This window comes from Cetorhinus maximus, chromosome 5, assembly GCF_964194155.1.
Source record: "Cetorhinus maximus chromosome 5, sCetMax3.hap1.1, whole genome shotgun sequence".
Taxonomy (NCBI): domain Eukaryota; kingdom Metazoa; phylum Chordata; class Chondrichthyes; order Lamniformes; family Cetorhinidae; genus Cetorhinus; species Cetorhinus maximus.
In genome coordinates, this window is record NC_135883.1 from 141,503,222 (window position 1) to 141,518,301 (window position 15,080).

The 15,080-nt window shown below is 42.3% G+C and overlaps 1 protein-coding gene across 1 annotated transcript in view; it reads right to left on the reverse strand.

Moving 5' to 3' along the window:
- Nucleotides 1-15,080, reverse strand: part of ak9 (adenylate kinase 9) — a 359,309-nt gene that overhangs the window by 296,087 nt on the left and 48,142 nt on the right. Inside the window, exons 7-9 of the mRNA XM_078542572.1 lie at nt 13,460-13,636; nt 9,514-9,621; nt 9,298-9,372 (exon numbers count right to left, since the gene is read on the reverse strand). Of these exons, the coding sequence (XP_078398698.1) occupies nt 9,298-9,372; nt 9,514-9,621; nt 13,460-13,636 (360 nt within the window). The remainder of the gene's footprint in view (nt 1-9,297; nt 9,373-9,513; nt 9,622-13,459; nt 13,637-15,080) is intronic.

Here is a 15,080-nt window from a genome sequence, read left to right on the forward strand (position 1 = left end):
TTGGGTAAGCTACATCCATCTCTTTGATCTATTGGTCTACAGGAAGAAGGAGGATTGCAGAATGGAGACTGCGGTCAATGCTGGCAATGTTCAGATTGAGGAGAAGGGCCGGGCACCATCTAGTACAGCTTAGAGAAGAGCCCCAGGCTGAGGTGAATGGTCCAGGGGTGCTCCAGGAAGACCCAGAGGCTGAGGAGGTCAGACCCATCCCACGGGACGGGACTGGCACGACAAATGGTATACTGAAAACACCTCTCCTATTTGGAGATGAGCGAGAGACAGTGACTTTTTTAAAAAATTCATTCACAGGATATGGGCTTCACTGGCTGGGCCACCGTTTATTGCCCATCCCCAACTGCCCTTGAGAAGGCAGTGGTGAGCTGTCTTCTTGACCCACTGCAGTCCATGTGGTGTAGGTACACCAACTGCGCTGTTAGGAAGGGTGTTCCAGGATTTTGACCCATCGACAATGAAGGAACGACGATATATTTTCAAATCAGAATGGTGAGGTACTTGCAGGAGAACTTCCAAGTGGTGATGTTCCCATCTATCTGCTGCTCTTATCCTGCTGCACACATTTATGGTTGTCAAGAGATATTGTGGCTCAAATCTGCCACATTCTTCAGGAATTTCTGACACCACATGGACTAGGAGGCCATACCCTGATAGTGCGTCACTCAATTTTGTGCACTTGGCGGGCTGCACTTTGAGGGGAGCTCAGAGGGAAGTACATAGTAACATTGCAGAGCAGCTACCCCGGTCGCCTGTTGGACTTCAAGGTTGAGGTGCGTTGGGGAGGGGGGGGGGGGGGGGCAAGGGCTGCCCTGAGGTTGAAGCGCATTGGGAGGTGGGGCCAATGGCTGCCCTGCGGTTGAGGTGATTTTACTTGCCCACTACCTGCACTTAAGGCAAATCTGGGACAATTCCACCCTTAGTCTACAGAACGGAAATTTCCGCCCAGTGTCCGCAGCTTGAGGAACATTGACTCAAGATTGCTGGACTGTAGGCTGAGCTGCAGACACTATAATATATCAGGGAGGGGGAAAGTTATCTGACACTTTATTCCAGAAGGCAGTCGCACCCCTTAGGATGGGGGCTTTTGTTTTGCTCCATGCTCAGGGCAGGAGGTGTGACTGCAAGTGAGTCAGTTATGGGGATCAAGAAGGCAGAAGTGCAGGAGCTTCAGCTAATGCAATTATTCAACAGGTATGCATTTCTTGCAGCCTGTGTATGGGTGAGAGCAGGGGCTGCCAGGTGCATGAGTGAATTGACCATGGCACTGTGGTACAGGAAGCCATTCACATGTGTAGAGTAAATAGGAGTGTAGTGGTAGTAGGGGACAGTATAGTCAAGGAGGATAGTCACAGTTCTCTGCAGCTGAGTGCAAGGGTCCAGAACACTGTGCGGCCTGCATAGGACCAGGGTTCGGGATATCCGTTCAGAGCTGGAGGGGAACTTACAGTGGGAGGGAGATGATCCAGTTGTCATGATTCACATGGGTACTGTTGCATGATGTTATATGTGCATGCATGCCACTGGGATGTAAAGTTGTTCAACAGCACAATGGTTAAATTTGGACTGGAGAAGAGCACCACCCATGGTCTGATGCATAGTCACATGGTAATAGACAGAGAACAGCCCAGAGAGAATGCTCTGAAACCAGCCTGCATAGAGGTAACAGCACCATGCACAACAGTAACCTGTGATCTGTAAATATTTAAAAGTTTAACAATAAAGGGTTCATGTTTAAATATACAAGTCTCAAGATCTTATCATCGAGACATTAAAAGAGCCCATATTACAACAGGGACCAACGACATAGGTAGGACTAGAAAAGATGCTCTACTTAGAGATTATGAGCGGCTAGGGGCTAAATTAAAAAGCAGAACCTCAAAAGGTAATAAACTCTTGATTATTACCTGAGCCACTAGCAAATTGGCGATCAGCACCATTCGCGACTCCTCAGGTATTAAAGCAGTCCATGTCCAAATACAGCAAGACCTGGACAATATCAAGGCTTGGGCTGACAAGTGGCAAGTAACATACGTGCCACACAAGTGCCAGGTAATGACTATCTCCAACAAAAGAGAATCCAACCATTACCCTTTGACGTTCAATGGCATTACCATCACTGAATCCCCCACTATCAACATCCTGGGTGTTACCACTAACCAGAAACTGAACTGGACTAGCCATATAAATACTGTGGCTACAAGAGCAGGTCAGAGGCTAGGAATCCTGTGGTGGGTAACTCACCTCCCTACTCCCCAAAGCCTGTCCACCATCTACAAGGCACAAGTCAGGACTGTGATGGAATATTCCCCACCTGCCTGGATGAGTGCAGCTCCCACAACACTCAAGAAGTTTGACACCGTCCAGGACAAAGCAGCCTGCTTGATTGGCACCACATTCACAAACATTTACTCCCTCCACCACCAACGCACAGTAGCAGCAGTGTGTACCATCTACAAGATGCACTTTGAGACTTTCACCAAGGCTCCTTAGAAATGCATCTTCCAAACACATGATCATTACCATCTAGAAGGACAAGGGCAGCAGATAGATGGGAACACCACCACCTGGAAGTTCCCCTCCATGTCACTCACCATCCTGACTGGGAAATATATCACTGTTCCTTCACTGTCGCTGGGTCAAAATCCTGGAACTCCCTCCCTAACAGCACTGTGGGTGTACCTACACAACATGGACTGCAGTGGTTCAAGAAGGCAGCTCACCACCACCCTCTCAAAGGAAATTAGGGATGGATAATAAATACTGGCCCAGCCAGCAAAGCCCACATCCCGTGAATGAATTTAAAAAAAATGGCCTGTGCAAAATATGCTTATGTGGTTTAATCATAGATCAAATGCTGCAAAGATTATCATGGTTGGATAAGTTAGGCTCTGGGATGTGACTTAACACTTATATTTGAAGGTCCTAATATGTGAAGAAAACAGTTGCAAATTTTCAAATCTTCAGTCTTATGTCTTAAATAAATTTAGCCTTTTAAGTTATAGTGTCTTAAAATAGAAGTCCTCACTTTCCTTCAAAGTATATAACAGACCTATATATTACTTCAGTTCTGTAACCCTGGGAATTAGATTCCGTCATCAGATTTTGTAGTTCTTGTCACTGTTTTTCCTTATGAGCATGCAAAGCTGTATCTTATACATGTATCTTGTTATCTCAGTTTTAAAATACTGGTTGTCGCTATTCACTGATTTTTATACATTTTGTATTAGCTTTATATTGAAGTAGCCCTGTAATTTCAGTGTTAGTTTAAGGTTGTGTTCCTCTTGTGCTCTTTTGTCATTTTTAAGTAACTTGCTCCAGGCATCAGCAGTCACGCTTAGGTGTATGAAATCTACAGAAAACCTAGATGTATCATTTAAGCATTTTGGGATGACCAGTCCAAAGTGTCAATCATTAGGGAATGACACCACACACACACTATCTCAAATAAGCAGACACACAAATTACCTTGCAGTGCCTTGTTATCTTAGTGAAAGCTATAAACTTAATAAAATACTACGACAAAGCTGTAATGAGAAGGACGCTCCTACAAGTGACTGACATCTTACGGGGAGCAGTCAGGAGTTAGCAGGAAGTGACATTAGTAAGGTGACCATTGGCTTAAGAGACCAATTGGACACTAATCATACACCACCTAACCAATCAGGGACTGATCATGCATTGCCTGGAACAAGAGCTCAGGGATCCTATTGACCATGCACAGAGGTAGTGCCCAGAAGGAAAAAATAGTTTGGACCAGTACTCTTATTTCCCAGTTTTTAAACTGGTGTTCCATTTGAAGGTATACAAGACCAAGTCAGACCAGTATTCTTATTTCCAGTTTTTACTGTTTTTATCCTTCTGGGTGGCTAGCGAGCAGCAACTTTTAGCAGCCAAGTATGCAATAAGAGAAGACAGAACACCTCAAGAGTCAGCGCCACATTCAACCGGAAGTCGCAAGCCAGTGGTGCAGAGTGAACTGACTGCTTCCACTGCCTTTGCCAAGTATTACATTTTTGCAATTATTGTAATTAACTTTGTAAATACTGTGAAACTCGTGACAAGACATTTGTACCCAGCATGGTCTGTAGCTAGTCAGAACTGGAAGCCCCTCTTAAACCAGCTCTCTCAAGTCAGCCTAACACTTGTATTTGACTTGAGTCTTACCATTAGGATAAAGAGATCTCACTCCAGTACTAGGGAAAGTGGGAGCTGTACTGGTGGGACAGTCTTCACCTGAACCATGCTGGGACCAGTGTTCCAACGAGTCGTAAAACTAGGCTGGTAGACAGGGCTTTAAACTAAAACAGGGGGAGGAAGGGATCATGTGAGATGATGGTGTAGTGGTAATGTCGATACACTAGTAATCCAGAGGCCCAGGCTAATGCTCTGGGGACATGGGTTCAAATCCCACCACAGCAGCTGCTGGAACTTAAATTCAATTAATAAATCTTGAATTATAAAACTAGTCTCATTAATGGTGACCATGAAACTATCGTCGATTGCCATAAACCCATTTGGTTCACTAATGCCCTTTAGGGAAGGAAATTTGCTGTCCTACATGTGACTCCCAGACCAACAGCAATGTGGTTGACTCTTAACTGCTCTCTAAAATGGGCAGTCACCTCAGCTCCAGGACATCACTCCAGGAGTTCCTCAGGGTAGTGTCCAAGGCCCAACCATCTTCAGCTGCTTCATCAATGACCTTTCCTTCCATTATAAGGTCGGAAGTTGGGATGTTCACTGATGATTGCACAATGTTCAGCACCATTCGCAACTCCTCAGATACTAGACAACATTCAAGCTTGGGCTGACAAGTGGCAAGCAACATCTGCACCACACACAAGTGCCAGGCAATGACCATCTCCAACAAGAGAATCTAACCATCGTCCCTTCATATTTAATTGCATTACCATCTCTGAACCACCCCCCCACCCCCCACCACCAACATCCTGGGGGCTACCTTTGACCAGAAACTGAACTAGTCATATAAATATTGACAGAGACAAGAATCCTGCGGCGAGTAACTCACCTCCTGACTCCCCAAAGCCTGTCCACAATCTACAAGGCACAAGTCAGGACTGTGATAGAATACTCTCCTGTTGCCTGGGTGAGTGCTGCATCCAACAACACTCAAGAAGCTTGACACCATCCAGGACAAAGCAGCCCGCTTGATTGGCACCACATCCACAAACATTCGCTCCCTCCACCACCAACGCACAGTAGCAGCAGTGCAAAATGCACTGCAGGAATTCACCAAGGCTCCTTAGACAGCATCTTCCAAGCCCAGAACCACTGCCATCTAGAAGGACAAGGACAGCAGCTAGATGGGAACACCGCCACCTGGAAACTCCCCTCCACACCACTCACCATCCTGACTTGGAAATATATTGCAGTTCCTTCACTGTTGCTAGGTCAAAATCCTGAAACTCCCTCCCTAATAGCACTGTGGGTGTACCTACACAACATGGACTGCAGCGGTTCAAGGAGGCAGCTCACCACTAGCCTCTCAAAGAGAATTAGGTATGAGCAATAAATGCTGGCCTAGCCAGCAAATCCCTCATCTCTTGAATGACTGAAAAAAAAAAACCAGAAAAGGCCCAACAAGCCATTCAGTTCGAAGGGAATTGGGGATGAGCAACGAATGCCGTCAGCGACGGCCACATCCCACGAAAGAATTTTAATAATGAGACGAGATGCAGTAAAGTTAAGGGAAATGACAGCTATTAAAGCAGGATGGCAACTTAGGTAATGATAACCAGAATGTGGCAGGAAAGAACAGAGCACACAAACATAAGGGTGCATCAGTAGATAAGGCCAGAGATTTTATAAATGGTAAAAAGACAGAGACCAGGATTTTCCGGCCCCACCATGGTGGGGGATTCAGCAAGCCAGCCAAATGGTTGACGACTTCGGCAGGACCGGGAGATCCTGGCAGCAGGCGGGGCTTGAAAATCCTGGCTAGAGTTAAAGATCTGTATCTGAAAGTGTGCAGCATTCATAACAAAATGGATGAATTGTTAGCACAGATAAAAATAAATATGTATGGCCTGATAGCCATTACAGAGACATGGTTGCAGGGTGACCAAGGGTGGGACCTGAATAAATGAAGGGTTTTTTGGCTTTTCAAGAAGAAAGCTAGGAAAAGGGTAGCACTATTAATTAAGGATGACATGAGTACAGTAGTGAGAGATGACCTACAGTTAAAAGAGTAATATGTAAAATCAGTTTAGGTAGAGACAAGGCCCTTGAGTGGGGTGCAGACAATGCCAAACACTGGGGCTTGGGCTCATTGTTCTAAACAGAGTTTCTTATTATCACCCAGCCTGAGCAGCCAGAGGCAGAGCTGCAGACCTGAAAGATGGACTTTTAAAAAAAATCAGAAGCTTCATCCTGAGTGTTCCTATTTTTTTTTAAAAAGCCAGTTTGTCAGGTCAGTTTTGCTGCTTCCAACCTTTGGGCAGCTTCGTGATTACAATTTTTTTTTTTTTTAAATCCCACCAGAAAACCACAAAGCTGCCCAAAGAAAGCTGCCCGAAGGTCAACAGCAGCGCAGCAACTGAGAGAGTTCTTGCTTGAAAAATGGTAAGTGAAAATCTCTATTTTAGAACCAATTGAATGCTGGGGCAAGAGCGGGTTGCTGGAGATGGTTGGGAGCTGTTAGAGGGATGGGGGTATGGAGGAGGTTAGATGGGGAGTTTGGGGGCTGTTGAATGGGTGGGGCGGAGGATGGGTGCTGCTGGAGGGGTGGGGCAGAGGATGGGTGCTGCTGGAGGGGTGCAGGAGAGGTTGAGTGCTGCTGGAGAGGTTGGGGGAGGCTTTTGCAGGGATGGGTGGGAGGTTGAGGCCTGTTCAAGGGGTGGGACAAAGGTTGCGGCCTGTAGGAGGGTTGGGGGAGATTGGGGGGAGTTTGGGTCCGTTGGAGGGGTAGGGGAGCTTGGAAGGTCTTGGAGGGGTGGGGCGGGGGGGTTGCAGAGGTGGCGTGAGATGGGAGTGCCACTTTTTTTGCTATTGGAGTTTCTTATATATTAACTACAATTTTCCACTCAGGCTGCAAATTCAGTGTACAGCACAATTTGTATGACAGCTTCTGGGGGAAGGGGAAACAATCTAGTTCTTAAGGCCGTACTGAATTTATGTACCTCGTACTATTCTTCTCGGAAAAATTCAGTTCTACATTTTTTCTAAGCTGCTGGTAGTTGTCTGATTGTCAAATCCTGGGGATAGTGTCATTAGTGTAAAAGGAGCAGGTGCCATTTATAATATTTTGTGGGTTGGCACCAGAGAAGTCAGAATGGTAAAGCTGTATTGGCTACAGAGTTGAATTGCAGTGATCTCTTTGCAGCCACTTTCCTAACATCAGTTGATTGCTTTGTGATTAATTATCCTTGGAGAATCAGCATTGCGTCTCCAATTTCACCATTGCTACAGTCACTCTGCTTATTGCATGCAGATGTAATGAAAGAAAGACAAAGCCTACGTTTATCCAGCACCTTTCACAATGTCTCAAATCACTTTACAGCCAAATAAATACTTTTGAGTTGTAGTCACTGGTATAATGTAGGCAGTGTTTTCAAATTGCAGCGCAGGCTTACTCTTGCTCTTAATAAGTATGTTCGTATGTCATCCTGCGTGGATGACATGAACTGGGCTAGATGGCCTTTGTTATCTATAATTATCTTTCAAGCAGAGGGTGGAATCATGACTGAGTTCTGTTTATTTTGTTGCTAATGGAAGTTTACTATGAGCAGGCATTATGGGTGAAATTGCCAGGAGACGAGTGGGTAATGGGCTCCTAGTAAATCGGTAAATCAGCAAATGATTTGAGTCTTTTCCATTGACTTAAGTCTTGTCCTTTTGTCTATGTACCTATTATCCCACTCTATCTTGGTGCTTTTATGAGCTTTTGGAGAAATGCAATATCATGATAAAGTTGTGTTGCATAGTAGATATTGAAAATATGTTGTAGTGAGAAGCAGAGTCTTCAAACTTGCTAATCAAGAAAACACAGGTACAATTGTGAACCAGTCTTTGTCCTCTGACCTCCTAAAAGTTGTGTCACACAGACACTTGAGGACTCCATTGCTTCTCACTGACAGTGAAGACCTATGATGTTCAATCATTTCACTTTGTTAATCAAGAGTCATTTGATCTTTCTACCCTGTAAGATTACTGATGAAAAAAGGATGTAATTGGATTCTATGAAATAATGGAATTGAATAATATCATGCACCCAGGCAGGGTAAAGACTTTAATTCTTCTACAGAATGGCTTGTGCAGTCTATCTGGGTTAGAAGTATTGAAGCTTTCCCCTACCTATGAACACAGTGACTATAAATTCATATGGTGCAGTGTGCAAAACATGTTAATGAGGGCTGAGGCAGTCACTAAAATCAGTTATATCATCTTTGCAGAGTTATAAATAACCAATAGGATATTTTCCTGTCAAATTAACAATATTGCATGATTGATAAAAGTTGTACTCCCTGGTTTCTTTAATAGTCGCAGTGGGATCACCTATAGGACGCACACAACCTAACACTGCATTATAATGTTGCTGCTCTTAATGTTAATGACCCATGCTGCATATATATCAGATGGTATTTATAATCAGATGCCAACAATGACAGTTATCATTTTACTAGTACCTTTCTCCGATTGAAGATTCACCAAGCAATTCACCAAAGGGGGAAATTTATCATGCTTGATTGAGAGGAAGGGTAAACACTATACAAATCTGCAAAGATTAGTGGTAGGTCAGAAGGTTGGACAGATTTTAAGAGCCAGCAAAGAATGACTAAAAATATAAAATAAGGAGAAAATAGAGTATAAGAGAAAGCTAGCTGGGAATATAAAAGCTGATAGTAAGAGTTTCTACAAGTATTTAAACAGGCAAAGAGTAACTAAAGTGAGTGTTGGAATATTGTTGGAAACAATATTTCTTTTCTGTGGTCTCTGCACTGTAAATCTTTCTCTCTATCCCTTTCTTTACTGTCGGAGTGTGAAGACAACATTGCATTTTGAGTGTGCGCAAATACATGACTTTTTGAGTTCATCCTATCTCGAAGTTACTATGGGGTTATTAATGGAAAATTGGATCACACCAAAACCGAGGAGTTGGGAAATACACCAGTACTTTCTGTTTAAGGACGGGTGGTGAGAAGAGAAATTAGTGCTGCTTAAATTAGCCCTGCTCGTGTCTGTAACTGTTAACATTGCATTGTTTTTGAAACAAAAATTATAAATGTGACTTTGAATAATTCAGAAAGTTGTTACACAACTTACCATAAACAGCTCATTCGGTTTTTTGTTTCCATCCAATTCTATCAGATTTTGATAGTCATGATCTGCCATATAATCCTGTGTGGGTTTTTTTTTAAGATAGATACACAAAAGAAGCATAGAATTGCATTATAATGAACACAATTTAAATGCTGTGAAAATATCTGTAGTAACTACAAATTCAAGTTGAATCTCAAGTTGTGTGAAATTATTCCATACCTCTAAAAGCCTCAGCATTTTGTCTTTGTATAGGGCCACATGTTTTTCAACAGTTGAAAGATGATCTTCAGGTCTCCTCACTAAACGTGCAACTTCTAAATTCTCTTCCTAATTACAAAGTTTGACAAAATATATTTTACTAATTCCTGTAAAATGATAATTAATAAAATAGGTGGATGGATCCTAGAGAACTGCCAGTAAATCAAGCAAAAAAGGCCAGCAATATCAAAATGACTACAATATCCTATAATGACACAATAATGAAACGTTTTAGCTAGAAATACGTACTTAAACGTACTCCCAGTATACAGAAAGTAACTATGAAAATTTCTAGTTTTACATTCATTTTGACGAATAGGCCATCCAACGAAGTTCCATACTTTGCATTGAATGCCTCATTACATGAAAAATACAATTCCTTTCTTTACACCAAAAACAGATGTAATATTTCAGGTTGATTAACTAGCATCAGGAAGTTACTGCTGCTGTGTAGGCGTCCCTGGGATAGGAAACTTAGCAATGAGATGAAGGTAGGAACTGAGGCTACCCAAGGCAAATGGATGTTACAGCACTTACTATGGTGAATCTATGGAATTCATTGCCACAGAAGGCTGTGGAGGCCAGGTCATTGAGTGTATTTAAGACCGAGATAGATAGGTTCTTGATTGGTAAGGGGATCAAAGGTTACGGGAAGAAGGCAGGAGAATGGGGTTGAGAAACTCATCATCCATGATTGAATGGCGGAGCAGACTCGATGGGCCAAATGGCCTAATTTCTGCTCCTGTCTCTTCTGGCCTCACATCAGTCTAGCCTGACATTAGTCATTGGGAAACCACTAGAACCTATTAAGAGAATCTTAACAATGTACTCAGAAAATCATAGACTGACTAGATAGAGTCAAGGTGATTTTACAAAAGGGAAATTGTTAGTTACATCCTCAAAAGCACACATCATGAATGGTTACAGCATAGAAGGAGGCCATTTGGCCTTTCATGCCTATGCTGGCTCTCTGCAAGAGCAACTCAGCTAGTCCCACTTCCCTGCCTTTTGCCCATTGCCTTGCAAACTTTCTCTTCAATTATCTTTTTGAAGGTCTTGATTGAATCTGCCTCCACCACACTCTCAGGCAATGCACTCCAGATCCTAGCCACTCGCTGCTTAAAAAAGTTTTTCCTCATGTTGCTGTTGCTTCTTCTGCCTGTCATATTAAATCAGTGTCCCAAGTTCTTGGTTCTTCTGTCAACAGGAACAGTTTCACTCTATATACTCTGTCCAGATCCCTCATGATTTTGAAATCTTTATCAAATCTCCTCATCTTTTTTTCTCCAGGGAGAACAGCCAATGATTCTAGCCATGTAACTGAAGTTCTTCAACCCTGGAGCCATCATGAATCTTTCTGCTCCCTCTCTAATGCCTTCACATCCTTCCTAAAGTGTGGTGCCCAGAATTAGACACAATACTCCAGTTGAGGCTGAGCCAGAGTTCTATACAGGCTTATCATAACATCCTTGCTTTAAGGACGGTAGATAAAGGGGAACCAGTAGCTGTTGTATGCTTTGGATTTCCAAAAGGCATTCGTTAAGGTGCCACATAAAAGGCTAATACAATAGATAAGGGTTCAAATGAAAAATGGAAAGAGGAGGGGCCTAGAGGCGTAAAGACAAGAAGTGATAAGGGAATAGAAGCAATGGACTTAAGCACAGAGAGGCAGCCAAAACATGCACATGAATGGACACAAGAAACAAGTCATATAGCAAGATTAAGATATACATGCCCTGATAATACATGGGTAATAGAGAGAGGAAAAGAAAAAACGATTTGTATTCATATACGACCTTAGGATGTCCCAAAGCACTTTGCAGCTAATTAAGGACTTTTGGAGTGTAGTCACGGTTAATGTAAGAAATAATAGGAGGGAGTCCAAAGCTCAAGTCATTGGTCCCATGGTGGAATAAAGTTGATGCAGTCAGCTTGAAAATCGAGACAGATATGGAAGATGATTGAGTCCAGAAACTATTTGAAGGGCAAAGTATTGTAGAGAAAGAAAAGCATCCCAATGTGCTTCACAGGGGGATAATCATACAAAAATGAAAACCGGCTAAGGAGATTATTATGAAGCTATGCTTTATAAAAAATGGCTTCATGAATTCACTGACTGGAAACCACTAATTTAATTTTTAAAAAAAGATTAATGCCACATTCCAATGACTTGAAATCACAGTCAAAGTTGACTGTACATTTGCATAACTGCACCTTCTACATTCCAAAGCCATTGAAATGGAGACGACCTGTCTGCAAAAGCCCAAAGACAATTACCTTAAGGGAGTATGAATGAACCAAATCTCCTTTACCCATTCGCAGAACATCCAGGCTCAACCGGGTGGGGAATCAGCATTAGATGTAATCACTTCAGACAAAGGACTCTGGCTGAGAGAGGAATTTGCAACCATAATCTAATCAAGTTACAAGTGGAATCCACTAGCCATGACCATATTTGGGTCACCAGGCAGTTGGAGAGGGAGGGTCATGTGACAAGCCAGCTAACCCTTTGTGTTTTTAAGCATCTGTTTTTTCTACAGGCCACAACACAGCAAATGAGATGCTGAAGTAGTAAGGTCCCTTTGTGGATCTCTCTCTCCATCTAACTTGCAAGTTTTGAACCCTAACAGCTGATTTTGATTATCCATGTGCCAGAGGCAAAGACTTCTTAAAAGAAATCAACCCAGCAGTGGCCAAAGTGATAAATCAACTATTAACATCTTCACCTCCTCGATGCTAAACCTAGAAGGACAGTTGAGTTCAGACTGAAGCCAGCCAAGTCACCAACATCCAAGAGCCATATACCCTTTCACTTTGCTGGGCTTTAAATAGCTTTATCTATCCTCCTTCTCTGTTATCTCTTTGGCTGTGTGTGAATTCCAGTGTGTTTGTGTGAAGGTTGGAGTGCTTTTATTATTTTACTCAGACCGTTTAAGTACAATAAATACTATTCTCTTTTCAAAAACTCAAGAAACCCTGTCTGTTTGTATCTTTTACAGTCATAATACTCACTGAATTACCACTCTCAGAATTTAAAAAGAACCGCGTGGTCAAACAAGGAGTAAGGAAAGAGGGGAGCCATTCAACCTCTCCTCGCCTTGTCATAACCAGATATTGAGAGAGGTGATCTAGAACCTGGCTAAAAATGTAGATTTTAAGGGTGGTCTTAAAGGGAGGGAAGTGGAAAAGTGAAGGCATTCAGCAAAAAATTTCTAGAGCATGAAGTGTTTGAGACAAAGCTCAGAACATGGTATATTGAATGGGGTGCAAAGCAACAACAATGTACAGTCAGTGACTACAACAGCATTCAATCTCATGTTTTCATTCCTCTTTCTCTCTACAGACCCTTTTGATTTTTGCCTTGCATATCCAGTTTCCTGCTCCCTTACCTCAGGAGTGCAGTGCCAGAACTTCAACTTCCCATACTGCAGTCCATCATTACAATATACATATGCACTACAACCAAAACCTTCAATTGCAGAAGAGCTGCAATTTCAGCTATTAAAGTCCACAATCGTACACGTACAAATACTGTTCACATCTTTGTAGCGTGGCAAAACCAAGATTGGGTATCTATAATAGAACAGATCTCAAATGTTTCATATTTTTTTACTAAATAAGTGCTACCAGGGGTCCTGGGGTGATTTAAGAGGTTATTTAAAATCAAAGAAGTCATCTTTCAAACATATCTGCAACCTTGAGTACTACAGTTAAATAGCACAACCCAACATCATCTGCTGAAAGCCACCTTCACAGGCCTGTGGATTGGAAAATTTGAGTTACAATATTGCATCTCCTTCCTATGTTTTTTGAGTGCAGCCTCCTGCTAGGAGCACAAAATCACATCTTTAATTTTTAGATTATCACAATAACGCAGAAATAGAAACAGAGGAAATTAAACACTTACCTCTTCAAGCTCTTCAACTACACCTTCTTCTTCTTCATTCTCCTCTTCCTCAGTTTCTCCTTTGTTTTTAGCTTTCTCTACCTTATCTGGATTCCATTGTTCTCGCTGGTATATTTTCCCTGAGAGAGGATCTTGACGTTGTCCAGACACACGTTCACACAGGTCATAATCAGGACACTATTAATATAAATTAAATATCTTGAAAATTTTTCCCTAAAAACATTGTATCATCATTCTGATTTATGCTATATTTACTCATGCTTCAAATATTCAAATCCCTTCTTTTACTCATTTGTGTGAGAAACATTACTGAAACATAATCATGATACACAACTCATATCCATACTTAATTCTTTCATGCAATGTGTTTGCCATTTTTAGGCTTCTTCCAGAGGAACAATTTTCAAGATCCAGAAATTGCTGAAGCAAAGTATCTCAACTGCTTTTGTGCCACAAATGCAAATTGGCATTGACGTGGCATGGTCAAAAGGGCTTCTGGGGCCTTATGAACATTGGGCCCAATGGTCCATCTCCTTAACCAATGAAATTTAAAGATAGAGAACGAAACAGAATGAATGACAGCGGCTTTAGATTTAAGGTAAGAAGTAGAAGGCTAAGAGGGGAGTTGAGGAGAATTTTTTTCACCCAGAGGGTGGCGGGAGTCTGGAACTCATTGCCTGAAATGGTGGTTGAGTCAGAAACTCTCATTTAAGTAGTATTTAGATATTCACTTGTGCTCCCATAGCCTCCAGGACTATGGGCCAAGCACTGGAAAATGTGTGATTAATGTAGTCAGATCTTAGTTGACCAGCACAGACACAGGGTTAACTGGAGGCAAATTAGATATCAAAAGAAATCAAGATGGAAAAAAAAGATGGATTTAGAGAGAAAGACAGAAACAAAAAAGGTGCAAAATAAATGTACATTTGAATATGAAATTTAAAAATTCTCTAGGAATAATTTACTGAGATCCCATAGTTTCAATTGTTCGCTTTTTGGGCCTCCAAGTTTGACTTTCATATCAAAACCATAAAAGACCTCATTAACAGGGTCCTTATGGCATGGAAAAGCAAACCTAAAATGTTTGTGGCACTATTCATTCATATTTACGATGCAAATCCAGCAATTTTTGACACTTGTGGGGAGGTTGATGTCTTTTGCAAAGCCAAGAGTAAATTATCCAGCAATTTGTGGCAATTCACAACTGATGATCATTTCCCCTCCACAAACTACTGGGGAGGTTTTCTTTACCCACTAATAATGGTGAGTGTCATAGCTCGCATTTAGCTTTCCAGCTACTTTTGGGCCCATGATGAAGCTCTTTAATGTTGAAGTTTCCAAGGTTTTTCCATCTAATTCTAACGGACAACATACTCTCCCACCCAGCCCTGATTTCTGACTGCAGTCAGGTGCTGACTGCCCAGTTAATCATTGGTCAGAGGAATCATGGCTGCAGAAAGGCCCAGAGCAGGCTTGGAAGTGGCAAATGGGGCAGGCTCAGGGACAGAAGGTGGTATTGGTGTCTAAAGGGGCGCTGGCAGTGTCAGTCTGTTGAAAGTGGGGAGGCTGGAGAAGGCCAGAGCGAACAGAAACGTAAAGCAGTGAAGGGAAGCAGCAGTCA